This window comes from Urtica dioica, chromosome 5 (genome assembly GCF_054948205.1).
Source record: "Urtica dioica subsp. dioica isolate 48M chromosome 5, U.dioica_male_clone48M_v1_H2, whole genome shotgun sequence".
NCBI lineage: Eukaryota > Viridiplantae > Streptophyta > Magnoliopsida > Rosales > Urticaceae > Urtica > Urtica dioica.
The window spans coordinates 10632891-10651603 of record NC_142760.1 but is presented as its reverse complement, the minus strand read 5'-3'; the positions used below and the strand labels follow the sequence as shown (position 1 = coordinate 10651603).

The 18713-nt window shown below is 40.4% G+C and overlaps 1 protein-coding gene across 1 annotated transcript; it reads left to right on the top strand.

Annotated features, from left to right (window-relative positions):
* The first annotated feature begins 14910 nt into the window (after positions 1-14910).
* LOC149395148 (uncharacterized) lies at positions 14911-18713 on the top strand. Its single transcript, XM_089614234.1, has 9 exons — positions 14911-15279; positions 15626-15761; positions 15894-16162; positions 16256-16581; positions 16823-16841; positions 16995-17336; positions 17747-17833; positions 18091-18177; positions 18597-18713. The coding sequence occupies exons 1-9, from the start codon at positions 14911-14913 to the stop codon at positions 18711-18713; spliced, it is 1752 nt and encodes a 583-aa protein (XP_089470360.1).

Genomic DNA, 18713 nt, shown 5'->3' with positions numbered 1-18713 from the left:
TAGCTCATTGAGCAATGATCGAAGCAACAACGCCTTGGAGTACTCACATTTAAGTGAGGGTCGCAAGAGCGGCTCTTAGTCCCACGTTATTGCATCTTTCATTAGTGTTGGGGATCGCGGGTTACAAACAACGAATATAACCCTCCCACTTAGTTTTTGGAGTTGGTTCATCGACTCTTATAAGTTCGGAAACAAATTTCCTAGTTAGAGAGCGACAGAGCGGACAACTAGAAGAGAATCCTAGATCGACATGTTCAGAGCAGTATTAGTGCATAAAGGCACAAGGGACATACTCGATCTTTTCCTATTTTCTATTTCGGGAAAGTGCGTGAGGGAAGTGTGAACTTCAACTCACTCGAACACTTGAAAGTTTGAGATTACACATCTTTTTATTTTTCGGTTTTGTCTACAAAGAGACCTCCCACTCAAAATTTCAAGAGCATATAGATTTTGAACATATGTGATATAGATATAGTTTTGAAAACATTTTGAAAATTTATTTGATTTGGATGACAAAATATTTTCAAGTTTGAAAGTGAAAACGGTTTTTCAAAATTCAAACTAGTTTTGTAAAAATTCAATTTCAATTAATCTTTCAAAAATCAAAACTTTTAAAACTTACACATCATGTTTATAATCATATGAAAAACATTTTTGCTCAAGAAAGTTTTCTCATTAGAGTTCTATAACTCATGGTAGTGGGGTTTGAAAATCCGGATTTCTAAAAAACTGGAGTTTCAGACAGCCGCGCACCTCGGAGTAAAATCGCCATAACTGGCGGCTCCGATGTCCTTTTGAGCCGAAACCGGTGGCATTGGACAGAGGACAGACAGAGCTTTAATTTGATTCAAGAATCATTAAATTTCGATTTCTGAGCAGAGAGTTATGCCGCTTTTAATGCGGGTTTACATTCCAGCTCGAAGAAAAAGAAATAAATTAAAGCTTTGTCCTTTTAGGTGCGAAAAAGAATCGAGTGTAACGGAACGTTTTATGAAGTTGTTTAAAGCTTTTATTTGTGTTTTATTAGCAGGGTAATAACATAGAATAAAAGAAATAACAACATGCATAAAACGATTCAAGTAAATAAACGAAACTAGCAAGAAAATAAAACTAGTCACAAAATTTACTCGAAAAATCTCAAACCTTTAAAACACGTTTTTCAATATAAAAAATTAAAAACTTTTAGAACTGATTCTAATGTGTTTTAACATCATCCCAAAATCATAGAAAAACAACATGGTTTTTAATTTAAAGGCATGAGCAATAAATTAAAAAAAATCTAAGATTACAATTCTAACTTGTCACAAAATTAGTAAACTTTCGAAAACGATTTTCAAGCTCATAATTTAAAAACATGCACATGCATTCCTTTGACCATAGCTCTGATACCATTTGTTGGAATCGATCTAGGGTTTGAGAAAAAGTTTAACGCTTCGTTAAGCGGCGGAATTTTAAAAATTTTCTTTTTAAGTAAAACTAGTTTTTACTAACCTAGACAAGAGCATATGCATGTAAATAAAAACTAATATGAGCTATAAAAGTTACTAACCTTTTTGATGCTTGAACGTTGATGAGCCTTTGGAAGGTTGGCAACGTTCGTCTCCCCTCGCAGCACGTCTCTCTTTTCTTTCCTCGGGAACTCGAGCAACCACGATAGTTTCTATCACTAAATCACTCGAAAAGAAGGAATTAGTGAGTGGGCACTTTTAAACACTACGACTTGAGAACGAGTCTCGAAGTCGCAGAGCTAAAGACTAGGTCGAGTGAGGACCTAGGTGCCAAGACAAGAGAAAACCGAAAATAAACTAGAGAGAGAGAGAAGAGGACTTCGGCCAAGTTCTAGAGAGAGAGTCTCTCAAATCTCTTAAACTTGGATGAATGAATTGTGAGGAAATGGGCTCCTATTTATAGGAGAGGTCTCACCTTCAATAAGGTAGTTTCCTCTTCTATAGAATATCACATATTCATGAGCAAAAATCCTTCATTTCCCATTCCTTGTTGGGCGCCCAAGGCTGCCTCCTAGAGGCTAGGATTTGTTTCCTTTTTTGTTCCTTGGCTTTCCCTTTTCTCACTTGGCCGAATTTCCCATTGCATGTGTGGGAAATTTGTTTCCTCTTTTTCTTTTGGCAAGTATCTAAATACATTTATGCACAAAATAAACTCTCTTTCCTTGGGTATTATGGGCGCCCATTTCACTTCTAGAAGGAGCTTTTAGAAGCTTCTTCATTTATTCATGAGAACATGAAAAAGGCCCATTAAGAGTTTTCAATAAAATTCTTATGAAATGAAATTAATTCACAAGGCCCAATGATCAAGTCATGGCCGAGTGAAACATGTCATAAAATGACATTGTCAAAAAATTTATTGACATTCATTTCATCCTTTGTCTCAAAAGACAAAAATACCCTTTTAACTATTTTCGTTCTTGTTTTGGCTTAGCTTCCAGTTTAACTATTCCTATCGATGTGATTCGTGACAGTGACCTCATGGACCCAAATGAACAAAGCTTTAGCTAAACACTTGGACTCAAAAGTTCACAAACCTTTTCCAAGTATAGCTTAATGCCAACTGACTCCACTAAAGAGCTGACACTGAAAATCTCTCGGTTCAAATGAATTTATTTTCTACTCAAGAATTCGACCTAATTATGATGAGCGGATCCACTGAATATTATCTATGTTTACCCTTCATGAATGTCATCAGCTAGTCGGGATTTACTAAATTTCCATTTTACCCTTCTAGCTGTTATTTCCTCAACTCCTTTGTCGCTTGTGAATAAGTTAGAAACAATGTATTGACGAGGAGCTAACAAGTCACATTGTTTCATCCAAAAGAGTCAGGACTCAATTTGGACACTGGCCAGTTCATTTATTCACACTCCAAGGAACAAAGCATGAGGTGACATACATTGCATTTCAGCAATCTTGTACATGAATTCCATATCTATGAGAACTTCACAAAGTTACTCATGACAGACTCACAACTTAGTACTTCACCAATAGGCCTTGTTCGGAATCACATAGTGAGTCCGAACTTTGACTTTCTCAAATGAGAATACTAAGGTGTGAAATGGCATGTCTCATTTCAGGATTAAGGTAAGCATGATGCAATTCATACATAGTGACTTCGAGACATAAGAGGTTAAATGGTTTGTTCTTATCTTGTCTCTAGAAGTGCACTGGTCAATTCAGTACCTTCGGAAGATACCTAGAAGAACTATAGAGTTCCTAACTCTCAATGCCTCATAACCAGACATCATAGATTCTTCTAACAATCATACTGAGGTCAATAGTCCTTTGACCCTAAGATCGCGAATATATCGTTTTAAGCAAACTACGAAGAGTTTGTTCATGCAAATCTACATTTGTCTCTTCGTAAGTTGTTAAGTTTGTTTATGGACTAAAAGACTATGGTTTTATCATAAAGCTTCAGACAAGGAAGATTGAATGAACGTTTCAACTTTATTAATGAATGAATAGGCAATTACAAGCAAGAGTCTTCATGAGACTTTATTACATCAAATGTTCAAAATAAAGACTACAACCCTTCTTGTGGGCATCATTGACAACAGCTGTATGGCTTAGAAAATTCCTTAAGTATTTGGAAGTTGTTCCAAACGTCGACGAGCCCATGACCCTTTATTGTGATAATAGTGGGGCTGTCGCTAACTCAAAGGAACCTAGAAGCCATAAGCGCTCTAAGCATATTGAGAGGAAATACCATTTGATTCGAGAGATCGTGCAGCGCGGAGACGTGGAAGTGAAGAAGATCTCAACGGTGGAAAACCTCGCAGATCCATTCACCAAGGCCCTAGCGAACAAGGTCTTCGACCAACATCGTGAGGGATTAGGCATGAAAGACTACACACATCTTCTTTGAGTCAAGTGGGAGTTTGTTGTCAATGGTGCCCACAAGAAGAGTTGTAATCTTTATTTTGTACATTTGATGTAATAAAGTCTCATGAAGACTCTTGCTTGTAATTGCCCATCTATTCATTAATAAAGTTGAAACGTTCATTCATTCTTTCTTTTTTGAAGCTTTATGATAAAACCTTAGTCTTTTAGTCCATAAACAAACTTAACAACTTACGAAGAGACAAATGTAGATTTGCATGAATAAACTCTTTGTAGTTTGCTTAAAACGCTATATTCGCAATCTTAGGGTCAAAGGACTATTGACCTCAGTACGATTGTTAGAAGAATCTATGATGTCTAGTTATGAGGCATTGAGAGTTGGAGACTCTATAGTTCTTCTAGGTATCTTCCGAAGGTACTGAATTGACCAGTGCACTTCTAGAGACAAGATAAGAACAAACCATTTAACCTCTTATGTCTCGAAGTCACTATGTATGAATTGCATCATGCTTACCTTAATCCTGAAATGAGACATGCCATTTCACACCTTAGTATTCTCATTTGAGAAAGTCAGAGTTCGGACTCACTATGTGATTCCGAACAGGGCCTATTGGTGAAGTACTAAGTTGTGAGAATGTCATGAGTAACTTTGTGAAGTTCTCATAGATATGGAATTCATGTACAAGATTGCTGAAATGCAATGTATGTCACCTCATGCTTTGTTCCTTGGAGTGTGAATAAATGAACTGGCCATTGTCCAAATTGAGTCCTGACTCTTTTGGATGAAACAATGTGACTTGTTAGCTCCTCGTCAATACATTGTTTCTAACTTATTCACAAGCGACAAAGGAGTTGAGGAAATAACAGCTAGAAGGGTAAAATGGTAATTTAGTAAATCCCGACTAGCTGATGACATTCATCAATGGTAAACATAGATAATATTCAGTGGATCCGCTCATTATAATTAGGTCGAATTCTTGAGTAGAAAACAAATTCATTTGAACCGAGAGATTTTCAGTGTCAGCTCTTTAGTGGAGTCAGTTGGCATTAAGCTAAACTTGGAAAAGGTTTGTGGACTTTTGAGTCGAAGTGTTTAGCTCAAGCTTTGTTCATTTGGGTCCATGAGGTCACTGTCACGAATCACATCGATGGGAATAGTTAAACTGGAAGCTAAGTCAAAACAAGAACGAAAATAGTCAAAAGGGTATTTTTGTCTTTTGAGACAAAGGATGAAATGAATGTCAATAAATTTTTTGACAAGTTCATTTGATGACTTAATGTCACTCGGCCATGACTTGATCATTGGGCCTTGTGAATTAATTTCATTTCATAAGAATTTTATTGAAAATTCTTAATGGGCCTTTTTCATGTTCTCATGAATAAATGAAGAAGCTTCTAGAAGCTCCTTCTAGAGACATGTTGGGCGCCCAACATACCTAAGGAAAGAGAATTTATTTTGTGCATAAATGTATATAGATACTTTCCAAAAGAAAAAGAGGAAACAAATTTGCATATGCATGCATAAGGGAATCGGCCATGTGGAGAGAAAAGGCAAGCCATGAACAAAATTGGAAACAAATCAAGGCTTCTAGAAGCCTTGTGTTTGCCGAGTGTCTCAAAGGGAAAAAGAGGAAATTGGCTCATGAATATGTGATATTCTATAGAAGAGGAAACTACCTTATTGAAGGTGAGACCTCTCCTATAAATAGGAGCCTCATTTCCTCACATTTCATTCATCCAAGTTTAAGAGATTTGAGAGACTCTCTCTCTAGAACTTGTGGCCGAAAATCCTCTCTCTCTCTCTAGTTTATTTTCGATTTTTTCTTGTCTTGGCACCTAGGTCCTCACTCGACCTAGTGTTTAGCTCTGCGACTTCAAGACTTGTTCTTAAGTCGTAGCGTTTAAAAGTGCCCACTCACTAATTCCTTTATTTCGAGTGATTTAGTGATAGAAACTTTCGTGGTTGCTCGAGGTGCCGAGGAAAGAAAGAGGGACGTGCTGCGAGGGGAGACGAGCGTTGCAAACTTTCCAAAAGCTTCTTCAAAGTTCAAGCTTCAAGAAAGGTTAGTAAACTCTTAGCTCATATTGTTTTTTAATTACATGTACGTGCTTCTTTGTCTAGGTTAGTAAAAACTGTTTTTACTTGAAAATAATTTTTTTAAAATTCCGCCGCTTCCCGAAGCGTTTAATCTTTTTCTTAAACCCTAGATCAATTCCAACAAAGACCGCCTTGGCCGTCTCCAACACTTTCCCAACGCGCTCTACTCTCCCCGCCTCGGAGAAAGCCTCCGGGTCCTCTCCAGGACCTTTCGAGTCCGACCTAAGGGGGTCATCGGAATGGATTTCGTCCAAGATCGACTCAGACGGGATCATGACGGGCTCGCCACCCGAGGTCTCTAAGTCAGACACCCGGGGAAGCCCTACAGACTTGGCAACCTCATCTCGCTGCTTGGGCAAAGGGGCATCAAAATATGCTTCACGAGAAACCAAATTGATCACCAAACGCGACAAGCTTGCGTCACGAGGACCCTCTTCTCCCCCTTCGCGGCCACGCCTAGTTGGTGGGCCACTCTCGAGAATTCAGCGAGCCATTGATCGGCCACGCGAGAATCTTCTTCGACATAAATCGGAATCAGGTCGAGTTCCTCAAAGGGACCGTTTACCGCCCTCCCAGAGTCCTGAGAAGGACAGGAAAGGTCAACTTCGAGATCGTCGACTTTTGAACAGAATTCATTCCCTATAAAAGGATGGAAAAAATAGGCAAGCCTCAAAATATTCAACTCAATAATGAATTTTTTTAACTTTTGAGGCTTTCAGGTGTGAAGAAAAGGGGAGGGGGGCTCTCCTATTTATAGGAGAGGAAGGAGTAGGAGACCTACTCCTACCCTCCACCCCCCATGCGTCGCACACAAGGCCAAACCCGTGCGCCTGGCCTTGCACGTGCACGGGTTTGCTGGCTGGCATTCCGCGGGCGGCCCGCGGGTCTTGTGGTCCATCTGATCGGCTAGGACCCGGCCCGGCCCCGGCAGTCTGACTGTCAAGGGCCCAGCCCCTACTGGCAAAAAAAACAAGAAGGGAAAAGACCTCAAACACCCTTGGAACATGGGGGGCTATTGTTACCAGTCGTTTTCGGAAAACCGAGTAAAACAAAAACGAACGATGCTGGCTGGACTTCGCCGGCCAGATCGCCTTGCTAGGCCTTCAGCGGGCGCGTGCGCGCCTTGCTCCCTAGGACGGGCCCCTTCCCGCGCACCCTACTTCCTCGGCCGGGCCCCTGCCCCGGCGCGCGCGCCTTGCTCCTTCGACCGGGTCCCCCGCCCGCACGCGCGCGGCCTGCGCCCTCGACCGGGCTCCTTGCCCACGGGTGCCCGCGTGCCCAGCCTGGCCCTACCGGGCCTTCATCCCTCGCACGTCCCGCGCGCGCACTCGGCGTTGGCCGGGCCTCCTTCCCTCGCGCGTCCCGCGCACACCCGGCGCTGGTCGGGACCGTCACGCGTCCCGTGCAGGTAGAATTGAAGTTTTGGGGAAGAATTGAAGAAAGCATGTCTTGAGAAAAGAAACATTTTTCAATCGAGTTCTTCAAGATCCCGTTCTAAGCTCCAATAACTTTATCTTCTAGCTTTAGCTCTGATCTTCACTTCGGGAACAACGATATGACTCTCGTCGTTTGGATCTACAGATATGATATTGTAATATTCCGAAATTTAATCTCCGGATGGAATAAGAAGAAAGTGTGGGCTCACTACGACTTAATTTAGAGATTCAGGTCCTATCGTGTTTATCATAATGAAATCAAAAATTCCGAGGGAGAGGGAGAGAGAAGAATTCGTCCACACTATGTGTGATGGGCGAATTTTTGACTTCTTCTTGTGTGTTTATTGTATTCTCCTTGACCCCTATTTATAGTAGTAGAATGAAGATATTTTAGGAAGCATGAACCAATGAATCTTGGCTGCAAATCCAACTTTTTCTCTCATCCATCAGATCAAAATCTAGGATATTATATTTCCTTATTTTTCTCTTATATTTTAGGAATCTAGATATATGAGAATAATGAGGACAATATCTTATTTCCTTATTTATTAGAGAGAATATCTCTACCATTATTATTCTTCTAGATATTAGGAAATTAATTATGAGAGAGAATAAATGACAATATCTTATTTCCTTATTTAATGGAGAGAGAATATCTCAACCATTATTATTCTCTCTCTTATTTATTTAGTTACGTGATTTCTTTTCCATAAATCTAGCAACTAATCAAAGAGAGAATATTGGGTAATTAATACCCATAGTAGACGCCCAACTTAGACTGGTACTGGGCCTAGGAATTTTGAATTTTAGAGTATGCACAAGGACCAACTTAAAATTCAATTAGGTATTTACTTGATTCAACAATAAATAATTAATTCAACAATAAATATTTATTCGGTAAATAGACAAATTTCTGAATGAATGTTGCTAGACAATTTATAGGTGTGAGATTGTAATAATAAATAATCTTCATTATTACTAAAGAGTTCTTATCCATCTTTATCATAGCCGAATCGGGGACTATGGACCTGATACAGAAGCTCATACGAATCCGATGAAAAAGACGAAACAGTCATTTCTCTTTTTCAATCGATTCGTCAATCTTGGGGATGCACCATTAAATAATCCAAGATTGTACTCTTTTTATTACTAGAATTATATTTTATTCATCGTAAGAGCGTCCACTAATATAATCAGTTCGTGATCAAATTCGTCCATGTTCAACCCGCATCAAGAAAAGTCAATTATTCTATTATACCTTTCTTGATGTATATATTCCCTAAGCACTGTTGCTTCCCCAACGAAAGATTTATTTCGTATGTACTTACTACGAAAAGGCATGCAATCTATCAGTTCTGGAATCAATCCTTAGGTGAGTGAACATTGACCTTTTTTCATGAAGGCTGGATTTCGTATATGTGAATCATATCTAGCATAATAGTAGCCTTTAACGAATGTGTCAAAGAATTCGGTAATATGACTATCATAACGACCCTGGTTAGTGTGTGGTAACGGTACTTAAACGACACATCAACAACCCCAAGTCGTGCACTGTAGAATGCTCCCACCAACTGATCAACCTTCACTTGTGTTCCACATACATGATTTTAGATTCAGCTATCCAAGCATGAATCAAACATCGACCATTGTTTTAGTTCATCGCCCGAACTTAGATGATCATCATGTAATTTAGTTTAATACGGAGACTTAGGATTCGATGAATGTTTCATAAATCTTTAAACACAAATAACGCTTTCGATTCATATATATAACATGTCATAACTTAATTTTTTTTTTATAATTTCAGTGAAAATTACGAATAAATCTTCTCGTCGGCAAGAATTCCTAACAACGACTACAACAAGTTGGTCACCTTGATGACCAACTTAGGCAGCACTTAGTCGGAGATGCAGCGAGTTCCAATCGCGTCGACAAAAGATATAGGCGGAGCGTATGGCGGGCGGAGCGTGTGGCGGGCGGAGCGTGTCGATCTGAGGTACGCGCAAGGCGCATGCCGGACGATGCATTCCAAGCTGAGGTCCGCCATATCATCAACAAGTTTGATCGAGGCCAAAGTTCGATCATGGAGTTCCAAGAAGCGTACGACCAAAGACACATCGAGCAGGAAAACTTCTAATGGACCGAGGACAACGCATGGACCGCATGCAAAGAACCGTCTGCCCAATCGGACATCCCATGCAACCCTGTCTTCCTTACATAGTTCTCGGAGCCCATACCACCACCATGATCCTTACTGTGCTCCTCCTCAAAACCAGTCACCTCTTCCGACATACCAATCACCACCCCGACATACTACCAGACCTTGATCGCCGTCCTACTTTCTGACTCCACCGAGCTACCAGTACAGGTCAACTTCATTGCCGGGCTATCACGACCCATACTATCATGGCCTGTCTGGGCAATGTGATCACAAGTAAGGGTAGTTCGATCACCCCAGTGAGGTAAGTTTTTGTTGTCCTTCTCATATGCATGCATGGATCCACATTCGGGACAATCTAGACAATATTTCGGGGGGAGGGGGGATGAATTGCTTTACGGGGGTATTCTTGTAAATACGTTTTATTTTATTTTTGTTTTGTTTTGTTTAAACTTGGTGTTCTTGACTTCTTAGATTGATGTTTTTTTTATTGTCAATGATAGTGTATAGTCTTAAGCTTTAGACGGAGTTAATTTGTGAATTACTAGGTGTGAAAGATTTTTGTTAAGTTTTACGTGACCATGTTTAGATCTGAAATTTGTATGTCTCGGAACTTAAGCGGCCTCGAGGAGTGGCCAAACCGATTTCTTGAAAAGAAATACTTACAACACACTAGAACTTTCTCCAATGCGTAGTCTGTTGGAATTGATCTAGGGTAAAGAAAAGATTTAACGCTTCTAGCAAGCGGCGGAAAATAAAATAAAAATTTTAAACAAGTAAAACGATTTTACTAACCTAGACAAAGAGCAAGCACATGTTGTTATTATTAAAACTATCTAAAAGTGATTACATGTTTAGTAACCTTTATGAAGATCACTCGAGGTAAGAAAGAATAAGTGTGTTGGCACTTTTAAACACAACGACTCAAGAACACGTCTTAGAGTCGAAGAGCTAAAACACTAGGTCAAATGTGGACTTAGGTGCCAAAACAAAAACGAAAAGGGAAGAGAGAGAGAAAGAGAGAGACGGGGCGGCCATAAGGTCTAGAGATAGAAGCTCTCAATCTCTAAATTGTGTGGGATGAGAAACAATGAGAATGAGGGCTCTATTTATAGGAGAAGGATTACCTTCAAAAAGGTAGTTTCCTCTTCTATAGAATATACCTAGAAGAACTATAGAGTCTCCAAATCTCTATGCCCCATAACCAGACATCATAGATTCTCCTAACAATCGTACTGAGATCAATAGTCCTTTGATCCTTAGATTGTGAATATATTGTTTTAAGAAAACCATGAAGAGTTTGTTCATGCAAATCTACATTTGTCTCTTCATATGTTGTTAGGTTTGTTTAAGGACTAAAGACTATAGATTATCATAAAGCTTCAAACAGACAAGGAAGAACGAATGAACGCTTCAACTTTTATTAATGATTTAGCAGTTACAAGCAAGAGTCTTCGTGAGACTTTATTACATCAAATGTACATAAGTAAAGACTACTACTCTTCTTGTGGGCACCATTGACAACATAGCCAAGGCAAAATTGAGTGCTTAAATCTACATTTGTCTCTTCATATGTTGTTAGGTTTGTTTAAGGACTAAAGACTATAGATTATCATAAAGCTTCAAACAGACAAGGAAGAACGAATGAACGCTTCAACTTTTATTAATGATTTAGCAGTTACAAGCAAGAATCTTCGTGAGACTTTATTACATCAAATGTACATAAGTAAAGACTATTACTCTTCTTGTGGGCACCATTGACAACATAGTCAAGGAAAAATTGAGTGCTCACTAATCTTGTTGGGATGATGTAGGCAGTAGGAAAAGCCATTCCAAGCCTAAAAGCCTACCGAAAATTTGATCTCGTACAACCCACTCGCAAAAGGACAAACACTAATCCCTTCTCTTTTCTAAGTCAGAAAAAGCAGAGCTGAAAAGTTGAAATTCCCACAAAGAACCCGTTAACATTAGAGACTCTTGTGTGACTTTTGGGTGAATTCTTTCAATTTAATGACATGTTTTTCGTGACTAGTTTCTACGCGTTTTTTTTTTCATTGGACACCACACCGGTGATTGTTAGTTTATTTTGATTGTTTTTTGTGAAAATAAAAATAAATAAATAAGTAAATAAAGAAAAAGAAAGAACGAAATAAAATACAAAAAAGAAAAAGAAAAAACAGAGTGTTTATTTTCTACTTTGTTTTAGCTTTTGGCGTGGTGTGAGTGAAATTTCTTATAGAGACTAGTTTGTTGTCTAAAGTCAAGTTGTCTTGAGTTGACGTTTGGGGGAAGAATTGAAGAAAACATGTCTTGAGAAAAGAAACATTCTTAAATGGTGAAATTCTATGCGAGAACGTGGGGAGGGTTGAATGATAGAAAAATCATGTGAGGGTTGAGAATTTTAATGAGGTTGGAGTCACTAATGCTAACGTTTAATCCACTAAGGAACTTCACTCCATACCTTTGACGCAAGCCTAAATGTTTCAAGCCCTAATGACCCATGGACAAACTTGAAATGATGTGTGCACATTAGTGGAGATCAAGGGAGACGATGCGGCATGTGATTGTGTTGAATAAATAATTCTCATAACTTCGATCATAGGTGTTTTCTTGAAGGCAGTTGAACGGGTTACAAGACTTGGTATTTGAAAATTGCGAGATGAGTATGCAGTCAAAACGGCTGAGGTAACGTAAGCTTGTATGATGTCTTTCACATTTAGTAATTGACTTAAAGTTTAAAATCACAATTTTTTTAGTCATAGACTTGTAGTCGAGGAAAGCATGCATTAGTAGATGTAGTTCAAGCACTAATTTTTATCTATTTAGTGTTGCTTGAGGACAAGCAAAAGTTCAAGTTTGAGGGTATTTTATGAGTTTGTTTCATACGTAAGAATCCGCCTTCTTTTTGTCTTGAATCTAGCTTGTTCTTGAATGTATTTGATGGTTATTGTGAGTTTTCATGTGAAACTCGGGTTTTGTTCACTTAATCGAGTACCGGGACGACATTTGGAGCTTGTGGGTCAAAACGGAAAAAACGGCACATTTTGGAAAAAAGTTAATGTGGGAAGTCAAAAGTCAAGATTCACCGCGGGTGTGTCGCAACAAAGATAGGGATTCTTTCTTATGTCCCATTCTGCAGAATGTTTCTCCGTATTAAATATCGATTGTGCTTCCATTATTCACTAAGATCCGATGGACATTTCGGTTCCCGATGAGATCCAAGACCACCAAAGGATCGTTGTGTCGGAATATCACCTACCCCGCATCTTCTGTTGTGAAGATGATTGGTTCCGAGCTTTGCTTGATGACCTTGCTCGGTCTTTGTTTTGCGGCAAAGAAGACCTGGCGGTGTGTAGCTTTTCTAGGCACTCCTTGTGTTCCCTCCGACGTGTGGTCCGCCAATGATCATGGAAATGTCACTATATGCCTTGCTCTTTTGTTTGGTGTCCTCTACATGATCATCTCAAAACTTCTCTAGTGATCCTCTTCAGATCAACGCTTCTATAGCTTCTTTCATATTGAAACATTCTGAGGCTTTGTGACCCACATCGTGGTGGAAAGCACAATACTTGGTTTTATCTCTTTTGAGATATCCTTCTTGATCCTATTCCGCTTTAGGAAATCCTCCTTATCCTGAGAGACAGGCTAAAGATTTCCTCTATAGGAGAATTCAGTGGGTGATACTTGTCAAACTTACTGGAGAAATGCTTGGTTGATCGTGCTATCGAGCAATTCTTCTTTAAAGCGCGAGCATCATTGAATTGTTATCCCCTTCGCTTTTCTCGTCATGATTTTGAAGCTTCGACCTGCCTCGTTCCCAATCGAGCTTCCTCGACATTAACACTACTACAAAAATAAATTTTAGAAGCAACGCAAGCAACATTTTACCTTTAGAAGCGACTTGTCGCTTCTAACCTATTCCACGGGTATACAAACATTTTCACATGGAAAAGTCATTATGTTTCAGGTTAGAAGCGACAAGTCGCTTTTAAATCTTTACTGCTGATTAGAAGCAACTTTAATTTTCTTGGTATCTCCGCCAAAATTTTCAGATGTTAACGAAAACGACGACATTTCGCTTCTAATCGGCTGAAATTTTTGGCTCGTCATTTTCTCTGCCAATTTTTTTTAAGTTTTTCACAAAATGCCGTCATTTTATCTGACCTAGACATTGAAAGCGACTAATCGCTTCTAATGTCACTTCTAATCTAGGTCAGATTTTATAAATCGCGCGTTGCTTCTTCTTCTTCCTCACTCTAAACTTCACTTTATCTCTCTCATATTCTTCTCTGTCTATTCTCCGACCACGCCGCGACCATGCCATCCACCACCACCACCGCGACCCTACCATAAGCTGACGACCCGAACTCCGACCACCACGACCCCACCATACGCTGACCATCCGAACTCCGACGTGCCCCCTCCGAACTCCGACAACCGCGAGCTCTCCGATCGCTGACCACCCACCGCCCAACGTGCCACCTCCAACTCGGCAGAAGCTCAGCGATCACCCATCGTCGACCGACCACCGCGACCCAACTCGGCCCGCTGCCGCCCGTCGCCACCCGGCCCGCCGCCCCCTCTGTCTCCCCAATCGTCGGTGACTCCCTCCGTCGGTGACTTGCTCGAGGTAGGCCCGGCTAGGCCATTATCAATCTTTTATTCATATGTCATCCAAATTCTTTTTTCATAATATTTGATTCCCAACATTCAGCGTTATGTCAAATCGAAGTAGAGATTGGATTAATGAGAATCACCGAATGAGTCTTCAGTATCAGTCTGGCGTGAATGAGTTTATCCGTACGGCATGTTTCCAACTTAATAGTGATGGCGAAGTCAAGTGTCCTTATCGTAGTTTCAACAACGCAATTCCTCAACAGATAGGAGTTGTTTAGGTGCATCTCTTTATCCAAGAGATTCACTCCGTCCTACACTCAGTGGTATCATCACGGCAAGCAACGACATGCCATCGTTACTATAGAAGAAGCAGCTGTTGAGAATGAGTGATACTTTGATGGATTACATGACGCCATTCACGATATCATGAATCATGATGATTATGACGATTTCATCGACCCGGCTCTGAATGAAGTACGCGAAGAAGAGAAGATTGAGGTTCTCTTCGCCGAGTTGAAAGCAGAGTTGTACCCTGGTTGCAAGGAGTTTTCGTCTTTATCGTTCTTGGTTTTGTTAATGTACATAAAAGTAACGAACCCCACTAGATGAACAAGTCGTTCACTAAATTTTCGCAGCTTATGCGGAAGTTGCATCCTGCTGGAAACAGAATTCAAGAGAAGCACTAGGAGGCGAATGCGAAGTTGAAGCGGTTTGGCATTGGCTACGAGATGATTAATGTGTGCGCGAATGATTGCATCTCTTTGGAATGGATTGAAAACTACTGGTGTTTTCCACGTCTGTGACGAAAGTAGATGGGTAGTTGGGAAGAAAGTACCTCGTAAACTTTTGCGGTACTTCCCAGTGATAGATCGGCACAAGCGGCTGTATGCATCTCGATACACGTCTCTCAAAATGCAGTGGCACGTGAAAGAACGAGTGACTGAGGAAGGCATTCTACAACATCCTGCCGATGGGAATGTGTGGAAAAACCTGGACGAGACGTATGCGGACTTTGCTGCGGATACGAGAAACGTTCGACTTGGACTTACTGCTGATTACTTCAACCCCTTTAGGGAAATGAGTTTGTCGTATAGCATGTGGCCGGTGGTGTTGACTGTGTATAATTTGCCACCATATGGCTTTACATGAAGTCCGAGTCCTTGATGTTGATGCTTTTAATTCCGGGCTCGAAGTCGCATGGAAAAGACATTGATGTGTTTTTACAGCCACTTGTCGAGTAACTGAAAGAGTTGTGGAAAACATGCGTCCGATTGTGAGATGGGGCCGATAATAATGAAATCTTTCAATTTTGGGCCGCACTCCTTTTGGATGATCAATGATTTTCCGGCTCGGTGGAGTTTATCAGGATGGAGTGGACAAGGGTATCTTGCGTGCCCCACATGCGCCGCAGACACGCCAGCGTTATCTATAAAAACATAGTCGTGTATTACGACCATCGCAGTACTTGCGAGATTTGCATCACATGAGAAAGTGCAATGGTCACTACAAAACGCGCCTCGAGAAAATGAGGCCTCCAAAGAGGTTCACCGTGAGTCAGATAATCGAACAGCTGAACAATCTTCCCGATATGACACTAGGCAAGCATTCTTGAGATTCTAAATGAAAGCAAGGCGATGGCGAACTAAATTGAACCAAGAAAGGCATCTTCTACGAGTTGTCGTATTTGTCAGAGTTGACGTTGAAGTACGATTTGTATGTGATGCACATAGAGAAGAATGTGTGCAAAAATTTACTCGGAAAATTGCTCTGCACTGACGGGAAGGATAAAGACACCGAGAAAGCAAGATGGGATTTGGAAGACTTGAAATTCAAGTATACTTTACAGCTAGAGAAGCATGGGATTAGTTCGTTCAAACTGCAAACTTCCTACGTTTTGACACTGACGCGAAGGAAGGAATTTGCTGAATTTCTTAAGCCCGTGAAGTTTCCTGACGGACTTGTTGGAAATTCAAATAAAATTGTCACTGCTGATGGGAAGGTGACAGGGTTGAAGACCCGTGACCTCCATGTGATTTTGTAAAGGTCGTTGGCTGTGGATATCAGTCTTTATGTCTCGAAACAAATTCTGAAGACTATCGCAGAGCTTGGTAACTTCTTTAAGCTCATGTGTTCCGAAACCTTACGAGTCGAAGATCTCGAGAAAGCACAGGGTCCAGTTGCTGAGATCTTGTGTAAGTTGAAAATCATATTTTCGCCTTCATTTTTCACGATCATGGTTCATGTGACGATGCATTTACCCGTGGAAGCTCTTGAAGGTGGTCGGGTGCATATCAGATGGATGTACACATTCGAGAGATACTTGGGAACGTTAAAGCATTTTGTGAGAAATAGAGCTAAACTAGAAGGCTCTATCGCTGAGGCATACATTGTGGAAGAAGCTTTGGCGTTTGTTGTAAGGTATTTCAAAGATGTCTAAAATGAAGTCGTTCAAGCCCGCGAGCTCTCTGTTTTTCAGTCAAAGAAGTGTGTGCCCTATGAAAAGATGAATCCGGCCCGGTTGGACGAAAAGTTGAGAGGGATGGCAGAGTAGTACATTTTGACCAATTGTAATGAAATTGATAATTACATGACGTAAGTTTAACTTAATCAATAATTTCTCAAAATGATTCTCAAAACTGATGAATATTTTCAAAAACAGTGACCATTGGGATCTCATGGTATCCGAAGGTCGGCCTAATGTTGAGGAGGTGCATATGAAGGAATTCATAGTCTAGTTTGCGAAAAGGGTATGTATAATATTTTTCATACTCATCATGATAATCATCAATCTATAATATTTTTCTAATTGCAGATATACGATATGAAAGCAGAAGGATCTGAGCTGTGTGGTCAACGGTGTAAAGTTTATCACGTCTCGTCGTGACGAGATGCAAATTACTCAAAACAGCGGCTTATGCGTACCTGTAGACGACTACACTTTCTACAAAAGGATGGATAATGTCATCATGCTGAATTATCGACATGACTGTGGAGTCATATTATTTCGATGTCGTTGGTATGGTGACAAACATAACGCACGGAGACGAGTACGCATAGATAACATCTATGGAACGACGGGTGCTTATGTGGATGATGGGGAATGGAATTTCGTCGAAGATTGTAATCATCGATTTGTGTGGAATTTACCTGACATCGACGCCTCGTCTTTGGCTGTAGTTCCATTATCAATACAACAAACTGACTTTGAACTTCTTTCTCATCGTCACGAAAATTAAGAAGCAACTTTTGTGAGTGATGATCGTGAGGACGAACCAGCTGATTTTATAGACAACGACGAAGACAAGGGATATGTATCTCATTTTGTTGGCGATGATGACGATTGAGTAATGTTTTAATTGTGGCTTTAATTGTTTTATATTTAATTTTAACTAAGTTTTATATTAGGAACACTTTCTAATTTTTGTTTTCAAATGTAGTATGTCCACAAGCTTAGGTGATGGAGGTTCTGATCCGCCGGAGACACCTCCATATGGAGGACGAGGTGTTACGACGGGTGCCAGTTCCTAGAAGACGAGAAACAGAAAGAAGGTTGTCATAGTTTTTTGATCTGGTTTTATTGTAGTTTTATCCGCCCAAGAAGAGGGCACTGCAAGGCGAGAGAGTCAAGAAGGGCGAGAAGATTAGCACACGTTTGCCAACAAATTGGAGGGTTCGGTACGAGCGCATATTTCTCCCGTCATTTCATCGTGGAATGATATTACGCCGCAATAACAAGCGGCGATTTTGCCCGGTCTTCACACAGAGCTCGACTTTGTGTCCGAGGACATGGAGACTGGGTAGCTTCGACCGGATGATTTCCATCGCGCTCTCAACAACAAGACTATCTTCCACGACACGAAGAAGTGTTTTGGTGAAAAAAAGGCTAAATACAGTTCTCGATTCAGGAATTTGTGTGGCAACAAACAGGATGTGTCTTTGGCTAACAAGCCGAAGACGTTGACTATAGATGAGTGGACGGCTTGCATTGATAGGATGGAGACCGAAGACTTCAAGGTAGCAAAATAATATTATTACAAGATAGAAAACTAACCAATTGGATTTCTAGCTTGTAATAATATTATTTTGGAGAAAAAATCTCGACAGCACAAAGCCAACCAAGCAAAAAAGACCACACAAAGTCGACAAGAGACGGTATCATTTGCTCACTATCGATGGATGAACGTAAGTTTTAATTAAACCATAAATTATTCAACTTATCTAACAAGTATACTAATTCATTATTATCTACTTTTACAAATTCAAGCTAATGGTTTGATGTCGAGTCCGCTCATTACGTGGGAGAGACTCCATCAAACCACTCACGGGGAATGGACGACGCCTGCTGTTGGACAATACTACGTAAGTTTAATTTCATTTTCAGTAACACTTCATGTTTTCGATTAATGTAATTAATTTTGTAAATCGTAGATCAGGTAGCTGATATGCAACGACAAGCTGAGGCGCGAGGGGAATCCCCGAGCCAAGATGCTATGGAGAAGGCTGCCAAGGCTATTGTTCTAGCACGAGACGTGATTAGGCTACGGGGATAA

Coding starts and splice junctions, on each gene's coding strand:
- LOC149395148 (XM_089614234.1), top strand. CDS start 14,911: ATGATTGCATCTCTTTGGAATGGATTGAAAACTACTGGTGTTTTCCAC. Junction 17,337..17,746: donor TCGACGCCTCGTCTTTGGCT/GTAGTTCCATTA, acceptor GTTTTATTGTAG/TTTTATCCGCCCAAGAAGAG. Junction 18,178..18,596: donor TGGAGACCGAAGACTTCAAG/GTAGCAAAATAA, acceptor ATCGTAGATCAG/GTAGCTGATATGCAACGACA.